The sequence below is a fragment of the Pteropus vampyrus genome, unplaced genomic scaffold (genome assembly GCF_000151845.1).
Source record: "Pteropus vampyrus isolate Shadow unplaced genomic scaffold, Pvam_2.0 Scaffold737, whole genome shotgun sequence".
Taxonomy (NCBI): Eukaryota; Metazoa; Chordata; class Mammalia; order Chiroptera; family Pteropodidae; genus Pteropus; species Pteropus vampyrus.
Genome location: NW_011889518.1, coordinates 499,843 through 525,443, shown reverse-complemented (window position 1 = coordinate 525,443; position 25,601 = coordinate 499,843). Strand labels below are relative to the sequence as shown.

Sequence of the window (25,601 nt, the reverse complement as noted above, 5' to 3'; positions counted from 1 at the left end):
GGTTGAAGTTCTAAATCCCAGTGCCTGAGAACGTGATTTTATATGTCTTTATAGAGGTAATCAAGTAAAAAATGAAGTCATTAGGTTGGGACCTATTTAATATAACTGGTGTCCTTCTAGGGTAGGTAGGACAGAGAGACAGACATAGATGATGTGAAGACACATAAGGAAAAGATGGCCATTTACAAGCAAAGGAGAAAGGCCTGGAACATATCCTTCTCTCAAAGTCCTCAGAGCCAACCCTGTCAACATCTTGATCTTGGACTCTTAGCCATCAAAACTGTAACATGAGATTTCTGAGTCTATAGTACTTTGCTATGGCAGCTCTAGCAAACTAATACAGGTACATAAACCTTAGTTAATTTTCTTACTTAACATTTATATAAAGTCTAGCTTATCATTTTACTTATCATTCTAAATTAATAAACACTCACAATCTGAGACAGAGTCATTTATGGACACTGTGGCTTTGCTAGGCTCTCCAAGGGCAGCATTCATAGGCATACGAAGCATCAGTTCAAATCTCTCAATTCCCTCCAACAGTGGTTGTCCAAGATCATCCAGAATGATAACACGAACTGTCTGCATGTTGACTCCAGGTGCAAAATCTATATTACGACTAATTCCCACATAATCTGTTCCAGCTATAATAGTAACAAAAAATTATTCAATTGGAGACTGAATAAACTTAAACAAAATTATAATAAGCAAATCATGTAGTTATATTTTATAATTCTTTTAAAAATACAGACTGGTATAATATTACAGAAAAGTATATTTAATGAAATATAAAATATTAGTATCTACATTGGTCATTAAGCTAGTAGATCAAAGATCAGATTCTTAAGTTTGTCTTATCTATGTCTAAGATGTTATTTTAGCTTTAGTTATTTTCACTTTGTTTTTAATAGTTTTTCCATGTTCATTTTGGAATTCTCAAAAGGAACTAATAAAAAGCAGGTCTAAAAATCAGCATATCAATCAGACATTATCAAATTATATATAAAATACATATGTTTAAATTTCATTAACATTAGTTAAATATTTATATCTGTGAGCTACTACAGAACATTCTATTTATGTCAGTAGTTGCCTGCTGGTTAAATCAACACATTTCAGATATAAACTTTTGTCCCACATGCTCCACCCACATTCACCCCAGGTAAGGAGAGCAATCCATTATTCTCAAAGAATATTTTGTCTGTTGTTGGCTTATTACTTTTCAGACCATGTGGTACATATCTAGTGTTGACATCTCTGTTTACGTCTCAAGTAGTTAAAAACAAAACTTTCTTTTAATCTTCAGTTACTACATACATAAATACTAAGAGCAGAGGATGATAATTCAATGTCATTGCTTCTTTGTTTTCATAACTTCTCTCATTTTGTATTTACTTCATCTCTGAATATGCAGCAGTATGTGAATGTGCCTGTCTTTAATTCATTTTTTTAAAATCTCTGTATTTGAATCCATTGTGGTTCTTCTTATATTTTTCTTTTCCTATTCTTCTTCACTTTTATCCTCATGTCTTTATTTTATTTGAATTTTCTCTTATGACTAATTGACTTATGACAAAATGACTAATTGGGCTAAACAAATGTTTGTCAAAGACTGACTACATGCAAAGCATTATACTGGGTCTACTACATTTAAAAAGTTAAAACTTAAGGGTGACTTTTGAAATGATATGGCTTCTGCTTGCTTTGTGTGATAAGTGTGTAGTGTGGATATGATGTACATGCGTGCATGCATGTGTGTGTATGTGAGTAAAAGAGAGAGTTTGTATTGTTGGTAAGTTAGAAGGAAAGCTTGTCCTACACCTTATGATAAACTTTTTGGAGATGCAGATTCTAAATAAAAGGTAGGCATGTGCAAGCTAGAAGAATAAAATGTGGAAAAGCTTTTTGGATCTGAACTATATATGAAGACATTTGGTTAAACTGAGGCAGGGACCACATTGGTGTTGTTTACCTGCAAGATACTTAAATATCATTAGATTTCTGTGAAGGTGGCCAACATGATTAGTCTTGTGCATATGATGTCATAATATTCAACGATTTTAGATTTGCCGAATGTAGTGAACAAATTCATGCAAATATAGCCATTAGAATTTAGTCTTATGTGTTTTTAACTTAGCCTCTGATTTATAGCCCTTAAATTTATTTTATCACGGTAGTAAATAGAGCCTCAATTTACCTATCATGTAGTAATAATTTTCAGAAAAATCCAAGGTAAGTTGAAAATTGTAGAACAATCAAAAGAGTTACTGTAGGAAACTTCTCACCATTGGCAGAGGGTGGATCTGTTTTCTGAGATCTTAGGGTAACACTAGAAGACCTGGACAGGTCAGTGCCTGTTCTCCATACCCGCACTTCCACATAGCCAGCACTCTCATCTACAGAGTACTCAAAATCACCAAAGTAGAAGATGGGTTCTGTTAAGAACAAAACAGAAAGCATTGCTATTATTTTTATTTTTGCACATCAAACTCTACTGACGTAATTTCGAAGAAGAGTTAACTTCATCATATTGACTTCCTTATATCATATTTTTTAGTAAGATAACATCTCTTTAATCTATAGATTTATATAGTTTTCAGTTCAAAATGTCTGTGTTGAAAAACAAACAAACAAAAATACTATGGTAAACTGCTTAATGGAACATTCTCATCTTGAAGCATAAGTTACCCATATTAATGACTTTGAAATGTACTTTCTGGAAGTTTAGCTGGTAAAATAGCACCAAAATGAAACAAAATACATAAAGTTAAAATTCTATGAGTTTGGCCCTACTGTTCATTATACCATATCCTACCAAGTTTTCTCTCTGGAGACTATTTGACTTTTAACCTCTTTTAGTCCTTTAGATTTGGCCTTAATCCAGTATATTTGGGTCTCTTATAACCACTGTAGAGTTAGCACCTATTGGATAACTAGACTAAATATATATATGATTACCTGGCCTGGAGAGTTTAGAGAGACCAGAACATAATTGTAGATTAGCTGTAGAAGGTTGGGGGTATCCTATACCAACTGAGGTTCCAGTGGAGAAATAATCTCATACTAAGATGTTTACATTTTTCTTAAACATGAAGGAAATAATTGACTTAAGTCATTAAAATTAACACATCTTTGGAGACTTTGTATTTTCCTCCAGTTTTAGTGATGAATTGATCTAATCATCATTTCCTGTCTGATTCCACTGGTGAGCAACAGTTTGCCTTGTAAGATCACTGCCAGAAGTCTGAGGTATAGAAGTCAGTGGACTAATAAAGAAAACTGAGAGATGATTTGTGAGCTTACTTAAAAAAATTATTTTGAAATATCTATAGTCTCATAGGAAGTCACAGAAATAGTATATACTTTACCCTTTGGGAGCTTATTTTATAAGTAATCATTAAAGAAGATAAATTAATTTAGTGTATACATAACATGGTGACTGACCCTTTGACTTTAGACATTTTGCTCATCTGTGTCTGGTTTTATGACTCAAAGAAATGTGTCTTAAAGGTCAGGCAACATATATCAATGTTCCTTAAAACACAAGGCCATTAAAGAGAAGACCATTGTGTTTTACAGCATCTAATTGAGTTACGAAACATACAAAATCAAACAAAACCCTACAATGATGGCTCACAATCAAAGGAAACCAATTTTGTGCAATTCAATTTGAATAGGAATATTTATTTTCCTATTCTAAGTAAATAATCTTTATTAAAACTGCAAAATTGTGTTTTATTATTTTTTTTTTATATGGGGGCATGAAAAAAAGCATATAACTCTCCTTAATTTTTTAATAATATAAATAAATTGTGGTATATCCATATAATAGAATGGCTTTTGGCAATAACAATGAATCAACTATTTTTTTTTTATTTTTCAATTATAGTTGATATAGAATATTATATTAGTTTCAAGTGTACAACATAATGATTAGACATCTATGAAACTCATGAAGCGATCACCTCAATAAATCTAGTACACATCTGATACCATACAGAGTTATTACAATATTATTGACTATATTCTTATGCTGTACTTTACATATCCATGACTATTTTGTAACTACCAATTTGCATTTCTTAATCCCTTCCCCCTTTTCACCTGCCCTCCAAACCTCCTCAAAATAGTCTCTGTATTTATGAGTCTGTTTTATTTATTTTATACTTTAGATTCCACATGTAAGTGAAATCATATGACATATATCTTCTCTGTCTCACTTATTCCACTCAGCACAATACCTTCTAGTCCATCCATGTTGATGCAGATGGCAAAATTTCATTATTTTTTATGGCTGAGGTAATATTCTATTGTATATGTGTACTACCTTTTCTTTATCCATTCAAATATTGATGGACACTCAGATCGCCTTCATATCTTGGCTATTATAAATCCCACTGCAATGACCACGTGGATGCACTTGCCCATATGTTCAAAATAGTATTTTGAATTTCTTCAGATAAATATCCAGAAGTGGAATTATTGGGTCCTTCTTTGTCTCTTGTTATAGCTTTTGTTTTAAAAATTATTTTGTCTGATATAGTTATTGCTACCCCAGTTGTGTTTTGTTTCCTTTCCATTTCCATGAAATATCTTTTTTCATCCCTTTACTTTTAATCTGTGTGTGTCTTTTGATCTGAAGTGATTCTCTTGTAGGCAAGGGTCTTGTTTCCTTATCCATTCAGCTGCCCTATATTTTCATTTGAGCATTTAATTATTTTTCATTTAAAGTACTTATTGCCATTTCATTACATATATATTTTCTTCTTAAACAAGACTGACCAACAGTAATACTGTCTTGGTGGTGATGAACTCTTAGCTTTTTATTGTCTGGGAAAGTCTTTATCTATCTTTCAGTCTGTCCTTTGATGATAGCTTTGCTGGGTAGAGTAATCTTGGTTGTAGGTCCTTGCTTTTCATCACTTTGAATATTTTTTGCTAAGCTCTTCTGGCCTGCAAAGTTTCTGTTGAGAAGTTGGCTGACAGTCTTATGAGAGCTCCCTTGTAGGTAAATAATTGCTTTTCCTTTGTTGCTTTTATATTCTCTTTTTTGTCTTTAACCTTTGGCATTTTAATTATGTGTCTTGATGTGGGCCTGTTTGGGTTCATCTTGTTTGGGCCTCTTTGCATTTCCTGGGCTTGCATATCTATTTCCTTTATCAGGTTAGGAAAGTTTTTTGTCATTATTTTCTCAAATAAGTTTTCAATTCCTGTTCTCTCTCTTCTCCTTCTAGTACCCCTATAATGCAAATTTTGGTATGCTTGATGTTGTCTCAGAGTCCTCTTAAATTTTTTGTATTCTTTTTTCTTGATGATGTTCTGATTGGGTGTCCTCCATCATCTAAACTGCTGATTTGATCCTTCACTCCATCTAATGTATGTCTCATGTACTCTTCATCTCAGATATTATATTTTTCACTTCTGACTTGTTCCCTTTTATGTTTCCCATCACAATTTTTATGTTTTCTATCTCTTTATTAAAATTATCATTGAGTTTCTATACTCTTCCCCTAAGTTCATTGAACAACATCCTTATCATCAGTGTTTTAAACTCTGCATCTGGTAGATTGCTTGTCTCCATTTTGATTAGTTATTTTTTCTGTATCTTTGTTCTATTCTTTCATGTGGGACATTTCTTTGTCCCCCATTTTTGCTGCCTTCCTGTGTTTGTTTCTATGTATTTGTAGGGTTCCTAAGTCTTCCAATCTTAGTAGAGTGGCTTTATGTAGTAGATGTCATGTGTGGCCCAGTGACACAGTCTTCCTGGTCACCTAAACCAGGTACTCAAGGTGTGTCTCTTGTGTGTGTTGTGTGTGCCCTCCTGTTACAGTTGAGCCTTGGTTGCTGTTTGCACATCTATATATGGGATTGATCCTTGGGCTGACTGGTTGTGAGGATTGGCTGGTGAGGGGCTGACCCTATGGAGAAGGATTTACTTTAACAGGGTTCTGGTGCTTGCCCAGTCTGCCCTTTGGGTATGTCCTCTCAAGATGCTGCCCTGGCTGGTGCTCCTGCTCTGGCACCAGTCGAAGCAGGCTGGCCTAAGTTCCTCCTGAGAGGGGCCCAGCTGTGGGCTGAGTTCAGCTGCAGCTTGTGCACTTCCAGGGCTGCCTGGCAGGAGTCACCAAGTAATCTGCAGATGGCCACCACCCATGCTGGGCTTATAGGTGCAACAAGAGGTCAAGCTGGGAACTGAGGCTGGCTGCCACTAATGCTGAGCTTGAGACCTCTCAGCAAGAGGTACAGGGCATAACAAGGCTAGATGCTGCTTTTTTGGGTTTTATAAGCCTTTGAGAGATTTTAGGAACATTTGCAGCATGTGCCATAGGTTTTGTGAGCCTTTGAGAGATTTTAGGAAAGTCTACAGCATGTGCCAAGACAGACCATTTGTATGAAAAACCACTGGAGGCAGCTTGAATGGGCTCACAATTTGGGAGAGGCAGTATCTCAGGGAATCACCTGGGCAGAGTGACCTGTGATAACCAGGTTGATGGAGACTCGGATATGGTGGCCTCTTGTGTCTTCAAGCTGAATGTGGGGAGGGCTCAACAATGGATACTGACAGCACTTCTGTATAGGGGAAAGCCACACCTTCAACCTTCACCCTGAAGCCAGACAACTCAGTTCCTCCCATGTGTCCCTGGCACAATTTGAGCAGCTGCCCCAGTGCTGGAGCTCAGAGTGAGTGAGTCTGTCACTGAGTAAGTCTGCAAGTGGGCCCCTTAAAAAGAATGTCTACAACTCCAGTCACCTTGTCTCACTCAACCATAATCTCCACTGGTTTTCAGTCAGAAGTTGTGGGGATTTCTCTTCCTGGCACTGGAACCATGGGCTGGGGAGCCCAGTATGGAGGCAAGTCCCCTTGCTCCTCCCTGATTCTCAAGTGCCACATGCCATTGTGGGACTAGCCTGTTTTGCATCTCTGCTCTTCCTACAAGTCTTGATGTGACTTCTTATAGTATACCCTCAGTTGTAAAGCTTCTGTTCAGTTAGACCTCAGGCAACTCCCAGTCATGGTTGTTCTGTAGTTTTGTTGTAATTTTGGTGTAGACATGAGAGAAGGTGAGCACAGTGTCTACCTTCTACGGCATCTTGACTGGACCTTGTTTTCCCCCTCAACCATTGAATGATACAAAACCAAACTTGGAAACTTTGTGACCAACTGTTTTTGTTAGAGTTTAAAGTATAGTTTAGTAAGATAAAAAAAAGGAGTCTTATGTAATACTCCAAAAATTTTTATACAAGTTGTCATTTAGAATAAAGACTAATGATAGTAGTTACCATACATAGAACATTTATTATGTGACTGACACATGTGCTTTATTCAGCAGTCCCCAACCTTTTTGGCACCAGGGACTGGTGCTCCTATGAGAATCTAATGTCTGGTGACCTGAGGTGGAGCTGAGGCCATAGTGCTAGTGCTGAGGAGCAGCTGTAAATACAGATGGAGCTTTACTCTTTTGCTCGCCACTCACCTCCTGCTGTGCAGCCTGATTCCTAACAGGCCACTGACTGGTACTGGTCCATGGCCTGGGGTTAGGGACACTTGCTTTATATATGTGCGTTATGTGTGTGTGTGTCTCAGAGAGAGATAGAGGAGAGAGAGGCATGGCACATGTAACAATGCTAATAAATAATAAGAGTTATGTGAATGATGCAAATAATATTATAATATTGCCTATTAATTAGTATATTGTTATCTCCAGCAGAAAGAAGGAAGGGAAGTGGAAAAAGGATTTTAATTCTAAATCTCTCAATTTCACTCTACCAGATTATAGAAGGCATTAGGAAAGATATTTATTTTTAAGTGAATTTTTTGATTATCTATAGATTTAAGTTATTTATGTGATTTCTTTCCCCTCTGTGTTACACTCATGATGACTAGAAAATTGGTCTATTAATCATTGCAGTCATTGTAATTAAAGTATAATGTAATCAATTATGATGAGATTAAAACACAATACAATAGTTTTTTAAAAAACAATTTTTGCCAACTGCTTAGTTTCTTATGCCATGAATAAAAAAAATGGCTAAACATTAGCATCTTTTTATATTGTCAATGTATTTGAATGAAAATTGAAAAGCAATCATTATTGTTATCTCAATTTCACAATGCCTTTTAAAAAATCTCTAAAATTTAAATATTGTTTATAATTGTTACAGTTTGGACAGAATTTTATGTAATATGAATGAGATAAAAATCCTTCAAGGGAGGTTTGGAGAAACATGGCAGAATGACAGATGTCCCAGATATCTCCCCTTGAAACAACAATAAACTAAACATCTAAAGATCAACAAAAAACAACCAAACTGCACACCAGCACATCAGAACATGGAATCTGCACATCAAAGCTACCAGAGGTCAGAATTCCAAGTGTCGAGCAGTGGACTGGGAGAAATAAAGAAGCTGCCTCTTGCAGCCAGAGCTCCCTGTAGGAGGATGGGGAGGGGAGAAGGTGTGGCGACTTCCCTGAAAATCCCCGCCTGGGAGTGCTGGGAACTCGACACGGCCGGTGGCAGGACCCAGTCATCAGGGCAGAAAGAAGAGAAGCAGAATGGCAGAGAAACAGGAATGGCAGAGAAACAACAGTTGATTTTTACCAGCCACAGTTGCAAAACCAAGGATGAACCACAGCCACCAACCCACAACACACAGGTATCCTCCCCCCATATCCTCTGAAACTGAACACAGTGGAGCCCAGGGGAATCTAAGCAAATGCCACTGAAACTGTCGCCAAAACTGACTGACAGTAGTGAGTGTGATTAAACATCTATAAGAAAGAAAAAGGCATTTTAAAGGTTTCATATAAAGCAGGGATCCAAGAGGCTTAGATGCCACCTACTGGAAACCAAAAGAAAAGTGCCTTCTTTGCAACAGGCTAAAGAGAGACCTTTATATAATAAATCTTGTTTCAGGAAAAAAAAAAAGCAGAATACACTTTCATTAATGCCTAGGTGGAAAAATAGTCCATTAAACATCATGAACAACCAAGGTGACAAGGCATGTCAGAAAGAAAGAGAAAAATCTCCAGAAAATAACCTTACAGACATAGAAATATGCAACTTAAATGACAGATAATTCAGAATGATATTTCTGAATAAACTCAGTAAGATCTGAAACGAGTCATATCAACGATTTTAGGAACTGAAAAAAAAAAAACTAGATGAGCAGAATGAGTTCTTTAGCAAGGAAATTGAAACTATCAAAAGGAACAGAATAGATCTTCTAGATATAAAACACACACACACACACACACACACACACACACTGCAAAAGCTGAAAAATGAAATGGCAACCTTCGGAACCTAGTCGAACAAATGAAGGAAAAGATCAGTGATATCAAAAACAGAAATCTATAATAAATCAGAAGGAAGAAGAAAGAAACCGAAGAATGAAAAATAATGAAAGAGAAATACAAGAACTAGCTGATACCATCAGGATAGGAAACATAAGAATAATGGGCATTCTTGAAGGAGAGGAAAAGGAGCAGGAATTAGAAAGCATTTTCAGACAAATAGTTGATGAGAATTTCCCAAATGTAAGGAATGAGCTGGAACTTGGAATTCAAGAAGTCAATAGAACACCCCATTATCTCAACCCAAGAAGGCCTTCACCAAGACACATTGTACTAAAATTATCAAAAATCAATAACAAAGACAGAATTTTCAGAGCAGCCAGGGAGAAGAAAAAGGTAACATATAAAGGAACACCCATTAGATTATCGTTGGACTTCTCATCTCAAATCTTATAAGCCAGAAAGGAGTGGAATCAAATATTCAAACTATTAAATGAAAGGAACTACCCACAGAGAATAATGTGTCTAGCTAAGCATTCCTTTAGAGATTTAAGACCTTTCCAGACATACAAAAATTAAGGGCATTCTCCACTACGAGGCCTGCATTACAGGAAATACTGAAAGGGGTCAGCTCACCTAAAACAAAATGACACACACACACACACACACAAACATAATTAAGAGTAAGTTGACTATCAGGCAAATAGAAGGAGAGGAGTTCAATCCTTACTAAGAATAGGACATTGTAAGCTTGAACAATAAGAAGAAATTTGTTATAGCAAGATAGTAATGAATGTTCAGTGTACATAGGGACAAATTGAGACAACAATGACTGAAAAAGGGAGAATTCAAAGATCCAAATTCGCAAAGGGGAATGGAGATAATGCACATGCAGAAGAAAATGGATGACTGTATATTTATAACTATCCTTTACATATTTGTAATATAACCAAACACCAAAGGTTCAGAACTAAAGTGTATAATATAAAACAAGAAGGACCAGAGGAAAAACCCACAAAAGACAACCAAAATAAAGAAAACAGAAACACAAAAACAAGGAAGCAATGGAAACACTGAGCTACCAGAAAGCAAAAGATAAAATGGCTATAAGAAAACCTCATATTTCAATAATCACCCTAAATGAAAATGGACCGAATTCACCAAGAAAAAGGCACTGAGTTGCAGATTGGATCAAAAAACAAAACTCAACCATATGCTGCCTCTAGGAGACATATCTTAGCTCCAAAGACAAATATAGACTCAAAGTGAAAGGGTAGAAAATGATATTTCAAGCAAATTACATTCAAAGAAAAGCAGGAATACTGGTACTAATATCAGACGAAATAGACTTCAAAATAAAAAACGGTAAAGAAAGATACTGAGGGACACTTCATAATGATAAAGGGAATCATGCACCAAGAAGAAATAATACTTATTCATATCCATGTTCTCAATTAAGGAGCCTCAAAATAGGTAAAGCAATTACTAACAGAACTAAAGAGAGAAACAGACCAAAACACTATCATAGGTGACCTAAATACCACACTGTCGGATATGGACAGATCATCTAAACAGAGAATCAATAAGGAAATAACATCCTTAAGTGACACAATTATATCCAACTGGAAATAACATCCTTAAATGACACAATTATATCCAACCGGAAATAACATCCTTAAATGACACAATTATATCCAACCGGAAATAACATCCTTAAATGACACAATTATATCCAACCGGATATAACATTTACAGAGCCTTTCATTCCAAAACAGCTGCTTATACATTCTTCTCTACTGCATATGGAACATTTTCAAGGATTGACCACATACTGGGACACAGAGATAGCTTCAATAAACATAAGAGGGTTGAAATCATATCAACCATGTTCTCTGATCATAATGCCTTAAAACTAGAGATCAACTGCAAGAAAAAGCAGGAAGAACCACAAATACATGGAAATTAAACAACATGCTACCGAAGTATACCTGAGTCATAGAAGAAATAAAAAGAGAGATCAAGAGATACATAGAAACAAATGATAATGATAGTACAAAATGTCAAAACTTTTGAAACAAAGCAAAAGCAGTCATAAGAGGAAAGTTCATATCATTACAGGCCTATCTCTAAAAAACAAGAATGAGACCAAATAAACAACTTAATGCTTCTTGTTAAAAAACAAAAACAAAAACAAACAAACAAACAAAAACTAGAAAAGAAAAAACAAATGAAGCCTACAGTCAGCAGAAGGAAATCATCAAAATTAGAGTAGAAATAAGTGAAATTCAAAACAAACAAACAAACAAAAAACAATAGAAAAAAATAAATGCAACAAAGAGCTGATTCTTTGAGAAGTGTACTAAAATTGACAAACCCCTAGCTAGGATCACTAAAGAAAAAAGAGAAAGGACACAAATCAACAAAATCAGGGATGAAAAAGGGAAAATTATGACAGACACCATAGAAATACAAAGGATCATACAAGAATACTATGAAAAAGTACATAATGTCAAATTTAATAACCTAGAAGAAATGGACGAGTACTTAGAAAAATACAACCTTCCTAGACTGAATCAAAAAGAACTGGAAAATCTAAAAAAATGAATGGAAATTTAAACAGTTATCAAAAACCTACCAAAAGTAAAAGTCCCGGACCAGATGGCTTCACCAGTGAATTCTACCAAATATTCAAAGAAGATTTAATATCTATTTTTCTCCAACTCTTCCAAAAAATCTAAGAGGAGGCAATACTTCCCAACTTATTTTATGAGGCCAATATTACTCTGTTATCAAAACCTGGTAAAGATAACACAAAAAAGAGAACCCTACAGACCAATATCTGTCATGAACACAGATGCAAAAATCCCAAGTAAGATACTAGTGAACTGAATATGGCACCATATTGTGAAAAGATTATACACCACAATCAACTGGGCTTCATCCTAGAGGCACAGAGATGGTTCAACATACACAAATTGATTAATGTGCTACACCACATAAACAAATTAAAACATAAAAATCATATGATCACATAAAAAGATGCAGAAAAATCCTTTGACATGATAAAGCCTACATTTATGATCAAAACACTACAAAATCAATATAGAATGAAATTACCTTAACATAATTAAGGCCATATATGACAAACCCTCAGTCAACATTATACTTAATGGTGAAAAACTAAAAAAAATCCCTCTAAGATCAAGGACAAGGCAAGGCTGTCCACTATCACCACTGTTATTCAATATAACTTTGGAGGTGCTAGCAAGGGCAATCAGGCAAGAGAAAGATATAAAAAGCATCCAAAAAGGAAACAAAGAAGTCATACTGTCACTATTTGTGGATGACATGATTCTCTATATAGAAAACCCTAAAAGATCAAATATACAGTAGGTGAAGGAAACTGGATTTGGGTGGTAAACGCACAATAGAATAATGTACACCTGAAAGTTATATCATTTTATTAACCAATGTTACCCCAATAAACTTAATAATAATAATAAAAAAAACCTCTAAGAACTCCATAAGAATACTACTAGAAACAATAAGCAAATACAGTAAAATTTCTGGATACAAAATCAATGTTCAAAAATCATAGCATTCCTATACTCTAATAATAAAGTGTCAGAAAAAGAAGTGGAAAAAATAATTCCTTTATCAATTGCAACAAAAAGAATAAAAAACCTAGGAATAAATCTAACGAAACACGTGAAGGACCTATATAATGAAAACTACAAGATCCTATTAAAAGAAATCAAAGAAGATAATAAGAAATGGAAAGATATTCTATGTTCTTGGATTGGAAGAATCAATAGTTAAAATGACCATATTACCTAAATCGTTATACAGATTTAATGCAACCCCCATTAAGATACCATTGGCATTTTTAAAGAAATAAAAAAATACCCATCAGGTTTGTATGGAAGCACAAAAGACCCTGAATTGCCAAAGCCATCCTGAGCAAAAAGAATGAAGCTGGAGGCATCACTATGCCCGACTTTAAATTATACTACAAAGGGACGACAATCAAAACAGCATGATATCGGCAGAAAAACAGACACATGAAACAGTGTAATAGAATCGAGAGTCCAGAAGTAAACCCATACTTATATGAATAAAAAATTTTCAATAAAAAAGCCACAAGTATGTGGAGAAAAGAAAGCTTCTTCAATAAATGATGTTGGGAAAACTGGAAAGCCAGCTGCAAAAGATTGAAACTAGACTGTTGTCTATCACTACACACCAAAATTAACTCAAAATGGATTAAGGACCTGAATATAAGATCTGAAACAATAAAATACATAGAAGAAAACATAGGAACTAAACTCAAGGACCTTGGACTTAAATTAGAATTTTTTGAATTTGACCTCAAAAGCAAGGGAAGTAAAAGCTAAAATAAATGAATGGGACTACATCAAACAAAAAAGCTTCTTTACACCAAAAGAAACTGTCAACAAGGTAAAGAGACAACCATCCGAATGGGAAAATATATTTGCAAGTGACGCCTCCAATAAAGGCCTAATATCCAAAATATACAAAGAACTCGTACAATTCAACAACAACAACAACAACAAAACAAATGACCCTATCAAAAGATGGGCAGAGGACCTGAACAGACACTTCTCCCTAGAGGACATACAAATAGCCAACAAATATATGAAAAGATGCTCAACATCGCTAGCTGTTAGGGAAATGCAAATCAAAACCACAATGAGATACCATCTCATACTTGTTAGAATAACTATAATCAACAGGACAAGTAATAACAAATGTTGGAGAGGATATAGAGAAAAAGGACCCCTCATCCACTGCTGGTTAGACTGCATATTGGTATAGCTACTCTGGAAAACAGTACGGAGATTCCCCAAAAAACTAAGAATTAATCTACTGTATGATTCAGCAATCCCTCTACTGGGTATTTATCCCAAAGACTTGAAAGCCTATATCTGAAAAGTTATTTGTACATCGCTGCTCATAGCAGCATTATTCACAGCGCCCAGGACATGGAAGCATCTGAAGTGTCCTGCGACAGATGATTGGATACAGAAGCTGTGGTACATATATACGATGGAATATTACTCAGCCACAAGAAGAGATGAAATACTGCCATTTACAACAATATGGATGGACCTTGAGATAATCATGCTAAGTGAAATAAGCCAGATGGAAAAAGTTGAAAGTCACTTGATATCACTTAAATATGGGATATAACCTAAAAGCAACAAATGAGCAGGACAAACAAACAGAGAGTCATGGACATGGACAATAGACTAGAGGTTACCAGAGGGTAAGGGGTGGGGAGAGGGGAGAAGTAGATGGCTTAAAGGGGGTCTAATATGTGGTGACAGAAATAAATCTAACTATAGGAGGTGAAGACAGTGTAAATATATATATGCCTTACTGTTAAAGTACACAGCTTAAACTTATTGGATTTTGTTAACCAATGTCATCATAAAAAAAGTTAATTAATTTAAAAAATCCTTCAAGCAGTGAGTTGAGTTATAGATATCATTCAACATAAACGATAGGATATTCCTGTGACATTTTAATGGGTCCAAAGTAAGTGAAAGGAAGAAAAGGATAAATGAATAAAGACTGTCAATAGTCAAAGGATACCTTTGTAAAATCTATAAGAACGGCTTGTTCTGGAAATCACTATATTTTATGAGTAATATTTTAACTCACTTCTCTTTGATAATATTTTTGCTTGTTTGGGTCTAGAGTTTCCTTTAAAAGTTTATACTCTAGACCTATGTTGATTCGTTTTGGAAATATCCACATTACAACTTAAAGCAATTTTTAATAAGCCTATTTAATTCTGTAACCAGATCTTAAATATATATACTGTGTCTTGTAAATTCACAGTCTAATGGATAAAACAGTCAGTGGCTGAATATTATCATCTGGAATGAGAGAAAGATCAAATAAAGCCACATATCCCATAGTTTACACCAATGAGACACCATAAAACAGTCATTTCTCATTATTCCCCCACCTACAGATGACATTTCAGAATGCATTTTTATTCCCTCTGCAAAAGAAAGATAAATTGTATCCAAATAGTGTGTGAGCAGTGCAAAGATTTTAAACTAATCTAGTTCAAAAGTGAAATTCATATGGGAAAAGCTAAACTCTACTCTCTGAATCTTTTGCGGTATACACTTTCAAGAAAAGGACACAGATCAAGTCATTGACTATAGAAGAATAGTTCATTAAACATTAATATGCTTTTCAAGGTTGGGGATACTTTAACTACAAATAGTATAGATAGGACCACATCTGTTTCTTACAAACGTAGTTGATGAGAAGGCTTGGCACGCCTGCAACAAAGACAAAGGAAAACAATTTAAGTTTTCTCCATAGAGAAAAAGTAAACTTTAAAAATTTTTTCTGAGTCTGTGGTGTCTAGACTGATGTTTACAATTACATTGTTTCACAAGATGTGAAAAAGAGGTGTCAGTAGTAATGGCTATCTGGAGCCAAATCTTATTTATTCACGGGTACATGGACTATCAGTCAGGTAGGCTTTGTAGCCCTAACAAGTGTACTTGGAACTGAATGAAATGAAAGCTTTTATGCTGTCTTTTGGTTCAGTGTTGAAAATAATACAAAGAAACCTCTCCAAATAATTTCTAACTCAGATCTCTCGCCTGAGCTGTGGACCTTGATAAATAACTGCTTACTCAATCTCATGCCATGGGCACCTCGAGTTAAATTTCCCCCAGAGTTAGTAGAGTCACTTCCAGTCCCAACCCTTTGGTTCCTCTCTGTCTCTCTGTCACTATCCTAGATGCGGTGCTATTTGAATTCCCCAAAAGTCACTTAACCAGAGTCTTAATATAAGAGGCCATCCCCCAAAGCAAATTTCATCATGGTAATCCTTTTGCTGAAAATCTTTCAATGTTTCTCATTGCTCTTTGGATTGTTCCGAAACTCCTTAACATGCTTTACAAAACACTGAAACATCTGATCTCAGTTTGCCTTTTAAATCTCATTTAGTGCTATTTCTACTCAATAATAATCTTTAATGTCTTTAGTGTTTTTAATGTCTTAAATGTGTCACTTCCAGTCATTGCTATATCACCACCACAGTTTTGAAACACTCTTTCCTTTCTCTTCATCTGGATAACTCTTGCTCTTTTAAGGCTTCTGTTTAGAAGTCACTTGTGCTGGAAGGTACCTTGCTGTTCAAATCAAAGCTCTCCCTCTCTCCACAGCCAATGCATGCTTGTATTCCTGGTTAAGAGTTCTCTAAGGGGAGGAATTAAGCCTTCTTTATTCACTGGTGTTTCTCCAACACTCAGCCTAATCAATGCCTGGCAGTAGGTGCTCAATGTGCTGATTAACATTTGTAGAGTGAATGAACATCAAGTAAAATAGGATTATTTATTTGTCAGACTGAATGAATAACATGTCTTTGAAGTGGGTGAATTAGAAAACATTCTTAGCATCTGGCATGGGAGTTAAGAAGCCTCAGAAGGAGGAGCAAATGGATGTCTTTGCAGTAAAATGACTGTCCTTTGAATCTGAAGGAAGTTCACAGGAGAAAGAGAACAAAATCATAATGAATTCAAAGAGAAGGGACATTTACTTTTTCCTTTTTTAATACTTTACCTCCAGGGGTTTCCAGTTAGAGGTGCATTAGAGTTATCCAAGGAGATTTACAAATTGTATTGATGCTAGGTTTCACCTTCAATTTATGAAATCATACTTTTCAGTGGCTGCCCCCAGACCCAGTATTTTTCTTTTCTTTCTTTTAAATAGACTATATATTTTTAGAGTAGTTTTAGGTTCAAATAAAAATTGAGAAGGTACTATAATTGCCCATATAAACCCTGCCCCCATGCATAAATAGCACCAGTGTTTTAAAAAATCTCTACAGGTATCAGCAATCGGCACGTTGTTTTAGCTCATTTCTGTATCTTTCATAAATAATAACTAATTGTTAGATACCACACTATTTATTTTGAATTCAATATCTTTACTTAAGCTTCACTGCCACCCTATTAGATATGTACTGTATTAACCTTGTTTTCACAGACAAGGAAACTAACAATTAGAAAGATTAAGAGACATACCCCAAATTGCATATCAGGGAACTAGTGGACTAGAAGTCATACCTAGATACCACCTGTGTCCTTAATTAAAACAAAAGGAGAGTCATAATGCAAATGGTTTTCACAAGATTTTAAAGAGCATAATTTTTGCCCAGCAATTCAACATATGGGGGTTTATGATATAAAAATACTAACACAAGTATAAAACATATATAGATGAGAGTGCTTACTGTACTTCATTTGTATTAGAGCATAGGTGGAAACAAGCCCAAAATGCATCAAAAGGGGACTGATTAAATTATAGATCATTCATAAAATGAAATATTAGGCAATGATGTTGATTTTTTCTTTTTCTTTTTTTAGGTAAAAATGCTAGTTGGAGACATGTCTAATTAAAGGCAGATTTGCGATTTTATATGTTACACTCTCCACTTGTCTTCACCAGTAGCAATGATAGATTAAAAATTAAAGATAATAAGCTACTTATACTTCATAGCTTTGAATAACTTCCCCCTGTATTGTTAATAATACCTGTGAACATCAGGAGATAATGGATCCAAAAGTGAATGGTTCTGCTGGTTCTAAGGCTGGAGTCAGGCAGTGAATCAATATTTGAGACATAGAAACCAAACAAAAACATAATTCAAGAGTGAAGGCACTCTGTGAGACACAGCGAAGGCAGTCCTTAGAAAGAATTTTATAGCAATCCAGACCTACTTTGAGAAACAAGAAAAATCTCATATAAACAATCTAACTTTAAACTGAAAGAAACTAGAAAAAGAACAGCAAACAAAGTCATGTGAGTAGAAACGGTAATAATAACTATCAGAGTGGAAATAAATGAAATAGAGTCTAAAAAAATATAAAAGATCAATAAAACCAGGAGCTGGTCGTTTGAAAAGATAAACAAAATTGATAAACTTTGAACCAGACTCATCAAGGAGAAAAAGAGGACCCAAACAAATAAAATCAGAAATGAAAGAGGAGAAATGACAAACCACAGAAATACAAAGTATTAAAAGAAAATGCTATAAACAATTATATGACAACAATTGGACAATCTGGAAGAAATGGATACATTCCTAAAACATACAGTCTTCCAAGACTGAATAAAGAAGAAACAGAAAATCTGAACAGACAGATTACTACAATAATCAAAACACTCCCAACAAACAAAAGTGCTGGACCAGATGACTTTACAGGTAAATTTTACCAAACATTCAAAGAAAAATGATCACGTACACTTTTCAGATTATTCCAAAAATTTCAAGAAGAGAGAAGGCTCCCCATGCTCATTTTATGAGGCTGCCATTACTCTGATTCCCAAATCAGACAAAGTTATTACAAAAAAAGGAAATTATAGGCCGATATCTATGATGAATAAAAATGCAAATATTCTCAACAAAATAATGGCAAACTGAATTCAACAACACATTAAAAAAATCATACGCCATGATCAAATTGGATTTATTCCTAGAATACAAGGCTGGTTCCATATTTACAAAACAATTAACATGTTACCCCACATAAAGAAAATAAAGGATAAAAATCATAAGACCACATCAATAGATGTAGAAAAAGTATGTGACAAAATCTAAAGCCCATTTGTAATAAAAAACTCATCAAAGTGGAAATAGAGGGAACATATATCAACATAATAAAGGCTATATATGACAAACCCACTGCTAACATCATAGTCAATGGGGGAAAAGCTAAAAGCATTTTCCTTAAGATTAGGAACAGGACAAGAATGTCCACTTTTGCCACTTCTATTCAACACAGTACTAGAAGTCCTAGCTACTGCAATCAGACAAGAATAAGAAGTAAAAGGCATCTATTTTAGAAAGGAATAATGAAAACCTTTATTATTTGCAGATGACATGATACCATATAGAGAGAACCCTAAAGATTCTATCAAAAAACTATTAGAAGTGATAAATGAATTCAGTTAAGTAGCAGGATACACAATTAAAATTCAAAAATCAGTTGCATTTTTATATATCAATAACAAATTATCAAAAAGAGAAATTAAGAAAACAATTCCATTTAAATTGTATCACAAAATAATAAAATATCTAGGAATAAATTTAACCAAGGAGATAAAAGACCTGTACTTGGAAAATTATAAGACATTGAAAAAATAAACTGAAAATACAAATAAATGTTCATCGATAGTAAGACTTAACGTTGTTAAAATGTCCATACTATCCCAAACAATCTATAGATTCAATACAATCCCTATCAAAATATCAATGACAAATAATCCTATAATTTATATGGAAGCACAAAAGACTCTGAATACCACCAGCAATCTTGAGAAAGAACAAAGTTGGTGATATCAAACTATACTACAAGCCTATAGTAATCAAAATGGCATGATATTGGCATAAAAACGGATACATAGATCAATGAAACAGAATAGAGAGCCCAGAAAATAAATCTGTGCCTGTATGGTCAATTAATCTATGACAAAGAAGGCAAGAATATACAATGGGATAAAGACAGTCAATTTAATAAATGGTGCTGGGAAAACTTGACAGATACATGCAAAACAATGATACTAGATCACCATTTTATGCCATACCCAAGAATAAACTCAAAATGCATTAAAAACTTAAACATAAGACCTGAAACCATTAAACTCCTGGAAGAGAACATAAGCAATAAACTCTCTGACTTTACTTTTAGTAATATATATATATTTTCTGATATATCTTCTTGGGCAAGGGAAACAAAAGAAAAAATAAACAATGGGACATCAAACTAAAAAGATTTTGCACAGCAAAGAAAACCATCAACAAAATGAAAAGACAACTTATTGATTAGGAAGACATTTGCCAATGATACACCTGATAAGGATTTAATATGTAAAATTATAAAGAATTTACACAACTCAACACCAAAAAACTACAAACGATTCAATTAAAAATAGGCAAAGGACCTGAACAGTCATTTCTCCAAAGAGGAATACAGATGGCCAATATAGTCATATGAAAAGATACTCAACATCTTTAATCATTAGAGAAATGCAAGTTAAAATCACAATGAGATATCACCTCACGCCTATCACAATGGACATCATCAATAAATGAACAAACAACAGTTGTTGGTGAGGATGTGGAGAAAAGGGAACACATGCATTGTGGTGGGATCGAAAACTGGTGTGGTCACTATGGAAAACAGTATGAAGGTTCATCAAAAAATTAAAAATAGAACTACCTTATGATCCAGCAATGCTGTTTCTGGGTATTTATCTGAAAAATTCCAAAATACTAATTTGAAAATATATATATACCTCTATGCTTATTGCAGCATTATTTACAATAGCCAAAATATGGAAGTAACCTAAGTGCCCATTAATAGACGACTGGATAAAGAAGAGGTGTTACATATACACAATGGAATATTACTAAGCGAAAAAAAAAAAGAATAAAATCTTACCATTTGTGGCAGTATGGATGGAAGGTATTATGCTAAGTGAAAGTTAATTAAATAAGTTAAATAAGCTATATAAGTCAGATAGGGAAAGACAAATATCATATGCTATTGCTTGTATGTTAAATCTAAAGAACAAAATAAATGAACATACACAACAGGAAAAGACTCGTAGATATGGAAAACATACTGATGGTTCCCAATTGGGACTGGAGCCGGGGAGATAGGTGAAATAGTGGAAAAGATTAAGAAGTAGAAATTTGTGGTTATGAATAGTCAAGGGGATGTAAAATACAGCATAGGGAATATAGTCAATAATATTGTAATAACTATGTACAGCGCCAGGTAGATAGTAGATTAACAGGGGAGAGGGTAAATTGATTTGTAAATTATATAAATGTCTAACCACTATGCTGTACACCCGAAACTAATATAAAATAATATCGAATGTCAACTGTCATTAAATAGGAAAATAAAAAAAAATTAAGAAAAAAAGAGCGAGGACAAAATATAGATATTGTGAGGCATCAAAGAAGGTTTTACTCATCTAAGATGCGCACTGAGAAATTGTTAAAAACACAGAAAAAAAGTAAATTCAAAGGAAAGAACTGCGAATGCAAGAAACTTTGTTGAGCAATCAATAACATATGGTAGGTAATCCAACCCTCGACTACAAGTACAAATAATCATAATAGATATTTTTCAATTTAATGCTGAAACTAAAACATAAGACAACAGTAAGAAGGTTATAAATGAAGTTCATTGGGTATCTACACTATTTCAATGTCTGTCTCATTCAAGGGAGTAAATTTTGTTATGTAGATAGTAAAGAATCTTTGTTAAAATTATGAGATCTGCCGCAAAAGGCCAGAAATCAGCTAAAATAAAAACAACAAAGGCTAAAAAAAATTTTTTTGATATACCAAAGAATTATGAAGGAGAAAAAAAGTAAAGGAAAAATCCATATGAAAAAGCCCTAAGTTAAAAGTCTCGAATTATTACCATAATTAGAATATATGTAAACAGATTAACTTTTCTTATTTAAAAAAAATGTTTGTTAAATTGGATTAAAAACAAAAAAACAATAAGACCTATAAAAAAACAGCTGTAAACAAAATTGCAGGGAAATATAAAAAAATATAAGAATGTAAGAAGTATATATTAGGCCAAGAGGAATAAAGAGAGATGATGTAGCAATATTAGCAAAACCAAATACAATTTAAAACAAAATCATTAAAAGCAGAACTTTTATATAATACAAAAGCACAGTCCACCAAGATTGCTATAATCTTGAATTTATATCGAAATATGTAAAGCGAAAATTGACAAGATTACAGGAAAATATTGATTAATCTACAATTCTAGTGGATTTTATGTCATACAACTCTCAGAAAATGATGGATGAAGTTGGACAATTTAGTGAAATATAAAAAAAATTCACAATATAAATAATCTTTGTCTAATGTATGTCTGTATCCCTGCTCCCCAAAACAAAAGATTGCATCTAAAATAAATAAAAAATTAAAATAAATTAAAATTCCCATAATGAAAATACTAACAGCAAATTGGATAATCTAAATTGGAAAAATTAGATAATCATATAGAAATTCAAGTCTCAGAAAAGGAAACTTTCATTGTTATATATAAATAATCTTAAAATTAGATATTATTTAATATTCATAAGATTGGCAAAACCTAAATCATTCAACAATATGAGAAAACACATTCTCAGATGCTGCTGGTGGGAATGCAAAATGATCTGCAATTTAAGGGGGATATGGCAATATCTGGTACATCCAGCATGACTCATTCATTCTACCTTTAGTTACACACCCTAGAGAAGTGTATATTCAGAAACACAAATATGTTTAATGAAGCATTATTTATACTTTTAAAGCAAGGAGAAAACCCAAATGTCCATTGATAAGGGGAACAAATAATGAAATGCATCAAAATAACAAGATCCTGAAAACACAATGCTGATTAAAACAGAAAAGCAAGTTGAAGTAGATACGTATCCAATTTATGATCATTGCTGCTTTGGGGACTATGGTAGTTAAATGGTACCGGAGGGACTTATATTCTATGTATGGTGTTTGATTTCTTTAAAAGATCTGAAGCAACTGAAAAATGATAACATTTGTTAATTTTAGAGAACATATTGTATAATTTTTGTACGTTTCTGTAATGAAAAAGTTGTATATGGTAGTTATAGAATGGTGTGCATAAAAGAATTCATTTTATTAAAATGTATGTGTACATTATTGAAGCACAGAAAAATAAGAAAGAATATATGTCAAGTTGGTAACTGGTTATTTTCTAGAGATGGAATTACAAGAAAATTTTATATTATTTGCTATATATTTCTTATATATATTTAATTTGCTATACATTTAACTTTTCTTCCCCAAATAGCATCTACTATTCTTGTAAACAGAAAAAAAAACAGGGATGGGGGGGACCTGATGAACTTCCTCCTATCTTTAAAAAAATTGATTTTAAATAATTTTGACTAGGCCTTTCCATACTTTGCTTTCAAGAAATACTTTAAAGTCCCCAAAACTTCTGGCTGCTGAACACCCTGTTTTCTAATAGAATGTTTTTTTAAATTTTTTATTTTTGTTTTTATCCTATAGGATACTATATCACATAAGCAAGGAAGGAAGAAAAAAACTGATCATTTTACCAATGTCTCCATTCTTATGCTATACAGCAAATGACATAGTAGGCCCTAAAATGGTATTTTATGTACCAGAGTGTTTGTATTTTTCTCTATTGTTAATAATAAATATTTGCCTTTTCTGTAAGACAAAAAATGAGGAATAATGATGAATGGTTGAGGCCTCCATAAGTTAATGAAAAACTTTGATATATTTATTTACAAAATCAAGTTAGAAGGAAACTTAGAAAAGGTTATTTTATGACCAGCTGAGGTCATAAAAAAAGGCCTTATTTCTGAATAAGATTCATATAATCAAATGCTGTTTAGTAAGGAACATCATATGCACCTCCTATTCTTGACAAGCAGATATTATAGCCTATGGTATAGTAAATTCTATCATGTCTATCCTTTCACAATTAAGTAGATTTTCTTTATAAGAGTTCCTGGATTACAGCACTCACTGAATCACTTTGTAGCAGGGTGGTCTTGGGAAAGTTATCTAATACATTTGTGTCTCAGCTCTTCATCTATAAAATTGGAGATAGAGACAAGATCTCATAAATTTGTTGTAAATACTGAATGACGGTATATGTGTAAAATGCTTGAAACAGTGCTGGGCATGTCATAGGCTCTAAATAAATGTTCATCATCATTATTGTCATTACTTAACACAGATACTTTCTAATCATAGTATATATTTTGTTACATGTACAACTGAATGCAATGAAAAATCAGAGGCGAATAAAGGATATTTTGCATATGTAAAGAAGATATTTACAACAGCATGTGCATGATAGAAAAATATCTGAAAAAACCTAAATGCTCATCGATAGGGGGATAATTAAATATGTTATAGCCACACTGTGGAATATTACATAGCAATCAAAAAGAATGAACAGAGTTTACATGTACTGACACAAAACATTTTTCATGATAATCTGTTTTATGAAATAAGTATGATAACATGTATAATATGATCATGTAATAATAATGAACATTTATTGAGTATTTTCTGTGTGCCTGGACTGTTCTAAAGACTTAATATATAGTATATATGAACTTGTTTAATCATCCTAACAACCTTTTGAGGTAGGTCATCTCTGTTTTACAGATGAGAAAACTGAAGTTCAGGAGTTCAAGATCAATAGTCAAGTGGAAAGAAAGTAAGACTAACTGCCTGTAGAAAGTGTGCTATTTGCCACTTTACTATAGCAATAATTACCTCTAATGAAAGTCAAAAGAAAATGTGTGCATGTAACCATGTATATGGAAAGACACAATCATACTTATGTGACCTCAAAAAAAAAGAGGTGTAGATTTGGTGAGGGTGATTACTAGACGATGGCCATTTAGTCATATACTTCTGTTTAGTACTCAGGTAATAATTTTATAATAAAATATTAATAATAAATAAGGATTAATCTTCATAACTTACCTCTTTTAAACATAACCTCAAAATATTGGATTTGAGGAGTTCCAGTCAAGATGGTGGAGTAGGTAAATACTGTGCTCGTAACCTCTCACAACCACATCAAAATTACAACTAAACCATAGAACAACCATCATTGAGGATCACCTGAAGTCTAGCTGACAGAAGCCCTACAACTAAGGATATACAGAAGAAGCCACATTGAGTCTGTTAAGAGGGGCAGGACCGGGAACGGGCTGGTCCCACACCTGTGTGTGGCAGTTAAAAATTGGAAGTGATATCTCCACTGTGTGGGTCCCCATTGAAGAGTGAGGGGTCCTAGCCCCACACCAGTCTCTCCAGCTCAGGGTTCCAGCGCTTGTTCCCACAACTTCTGGCTGTGAAAACCAGAGTAGATTGTGGCTGAGTGAGATGGAATTGTGGCTGAAGGCATTTCTCTTAAAGGGCCAGCACATGCACTAATTCTCTGATGGACTTGCTCACTCACTCACTCTAAGCTCCAGCACTGGGGCAACAGGGTGAGGGCTGGAGAGGCAGCTTTCTCCCAGACGGAAGTACTCCCAGACCTTGTTCCTTTGCTGAGCCCTCCCTAAACCCATTGACCTGGCTAAAACCATTGACCCCGAACTGGTGATTTCCTGAGATGCTGCCCCACTCAACTTGTGGGCCCACCCAAGAGGTTTCCAGTGGATTTCCAACAAATGGTCTATCTTGATTCATGC

The 25,601-nt window shown here is 34.1% G+C and overlaps 1 protein-coding gene across 2 annotated transcripts in view; it reads right to left on the bottom strand.

Moving 5' to 3' along the window:
- Positions 1-25,601, bottom strand: part of FREM2 (FRAS1 related extracellular matrix protein 2) — a 271,893-nt gene that overhangs the window by 99,199 nt on the left and 147,093 nt on the right. For both annotated transcript variants that reach the window (XM_023526177.1, XM_011385559.2), the window contains 2 exons: positions 2,286-2,435; positions 435-644 (listed from right to left, as the gene is read on the bottom strand). In XM_023526177.1, the coding sequence (XP_023381945.1) occupies positions 435-644; positions 2,286-2,435 (360 nt within the window). The remainder of the gene's footprint in view (positions 1-434; positions 645-2,285; positions 2,436-25,601) is intronic.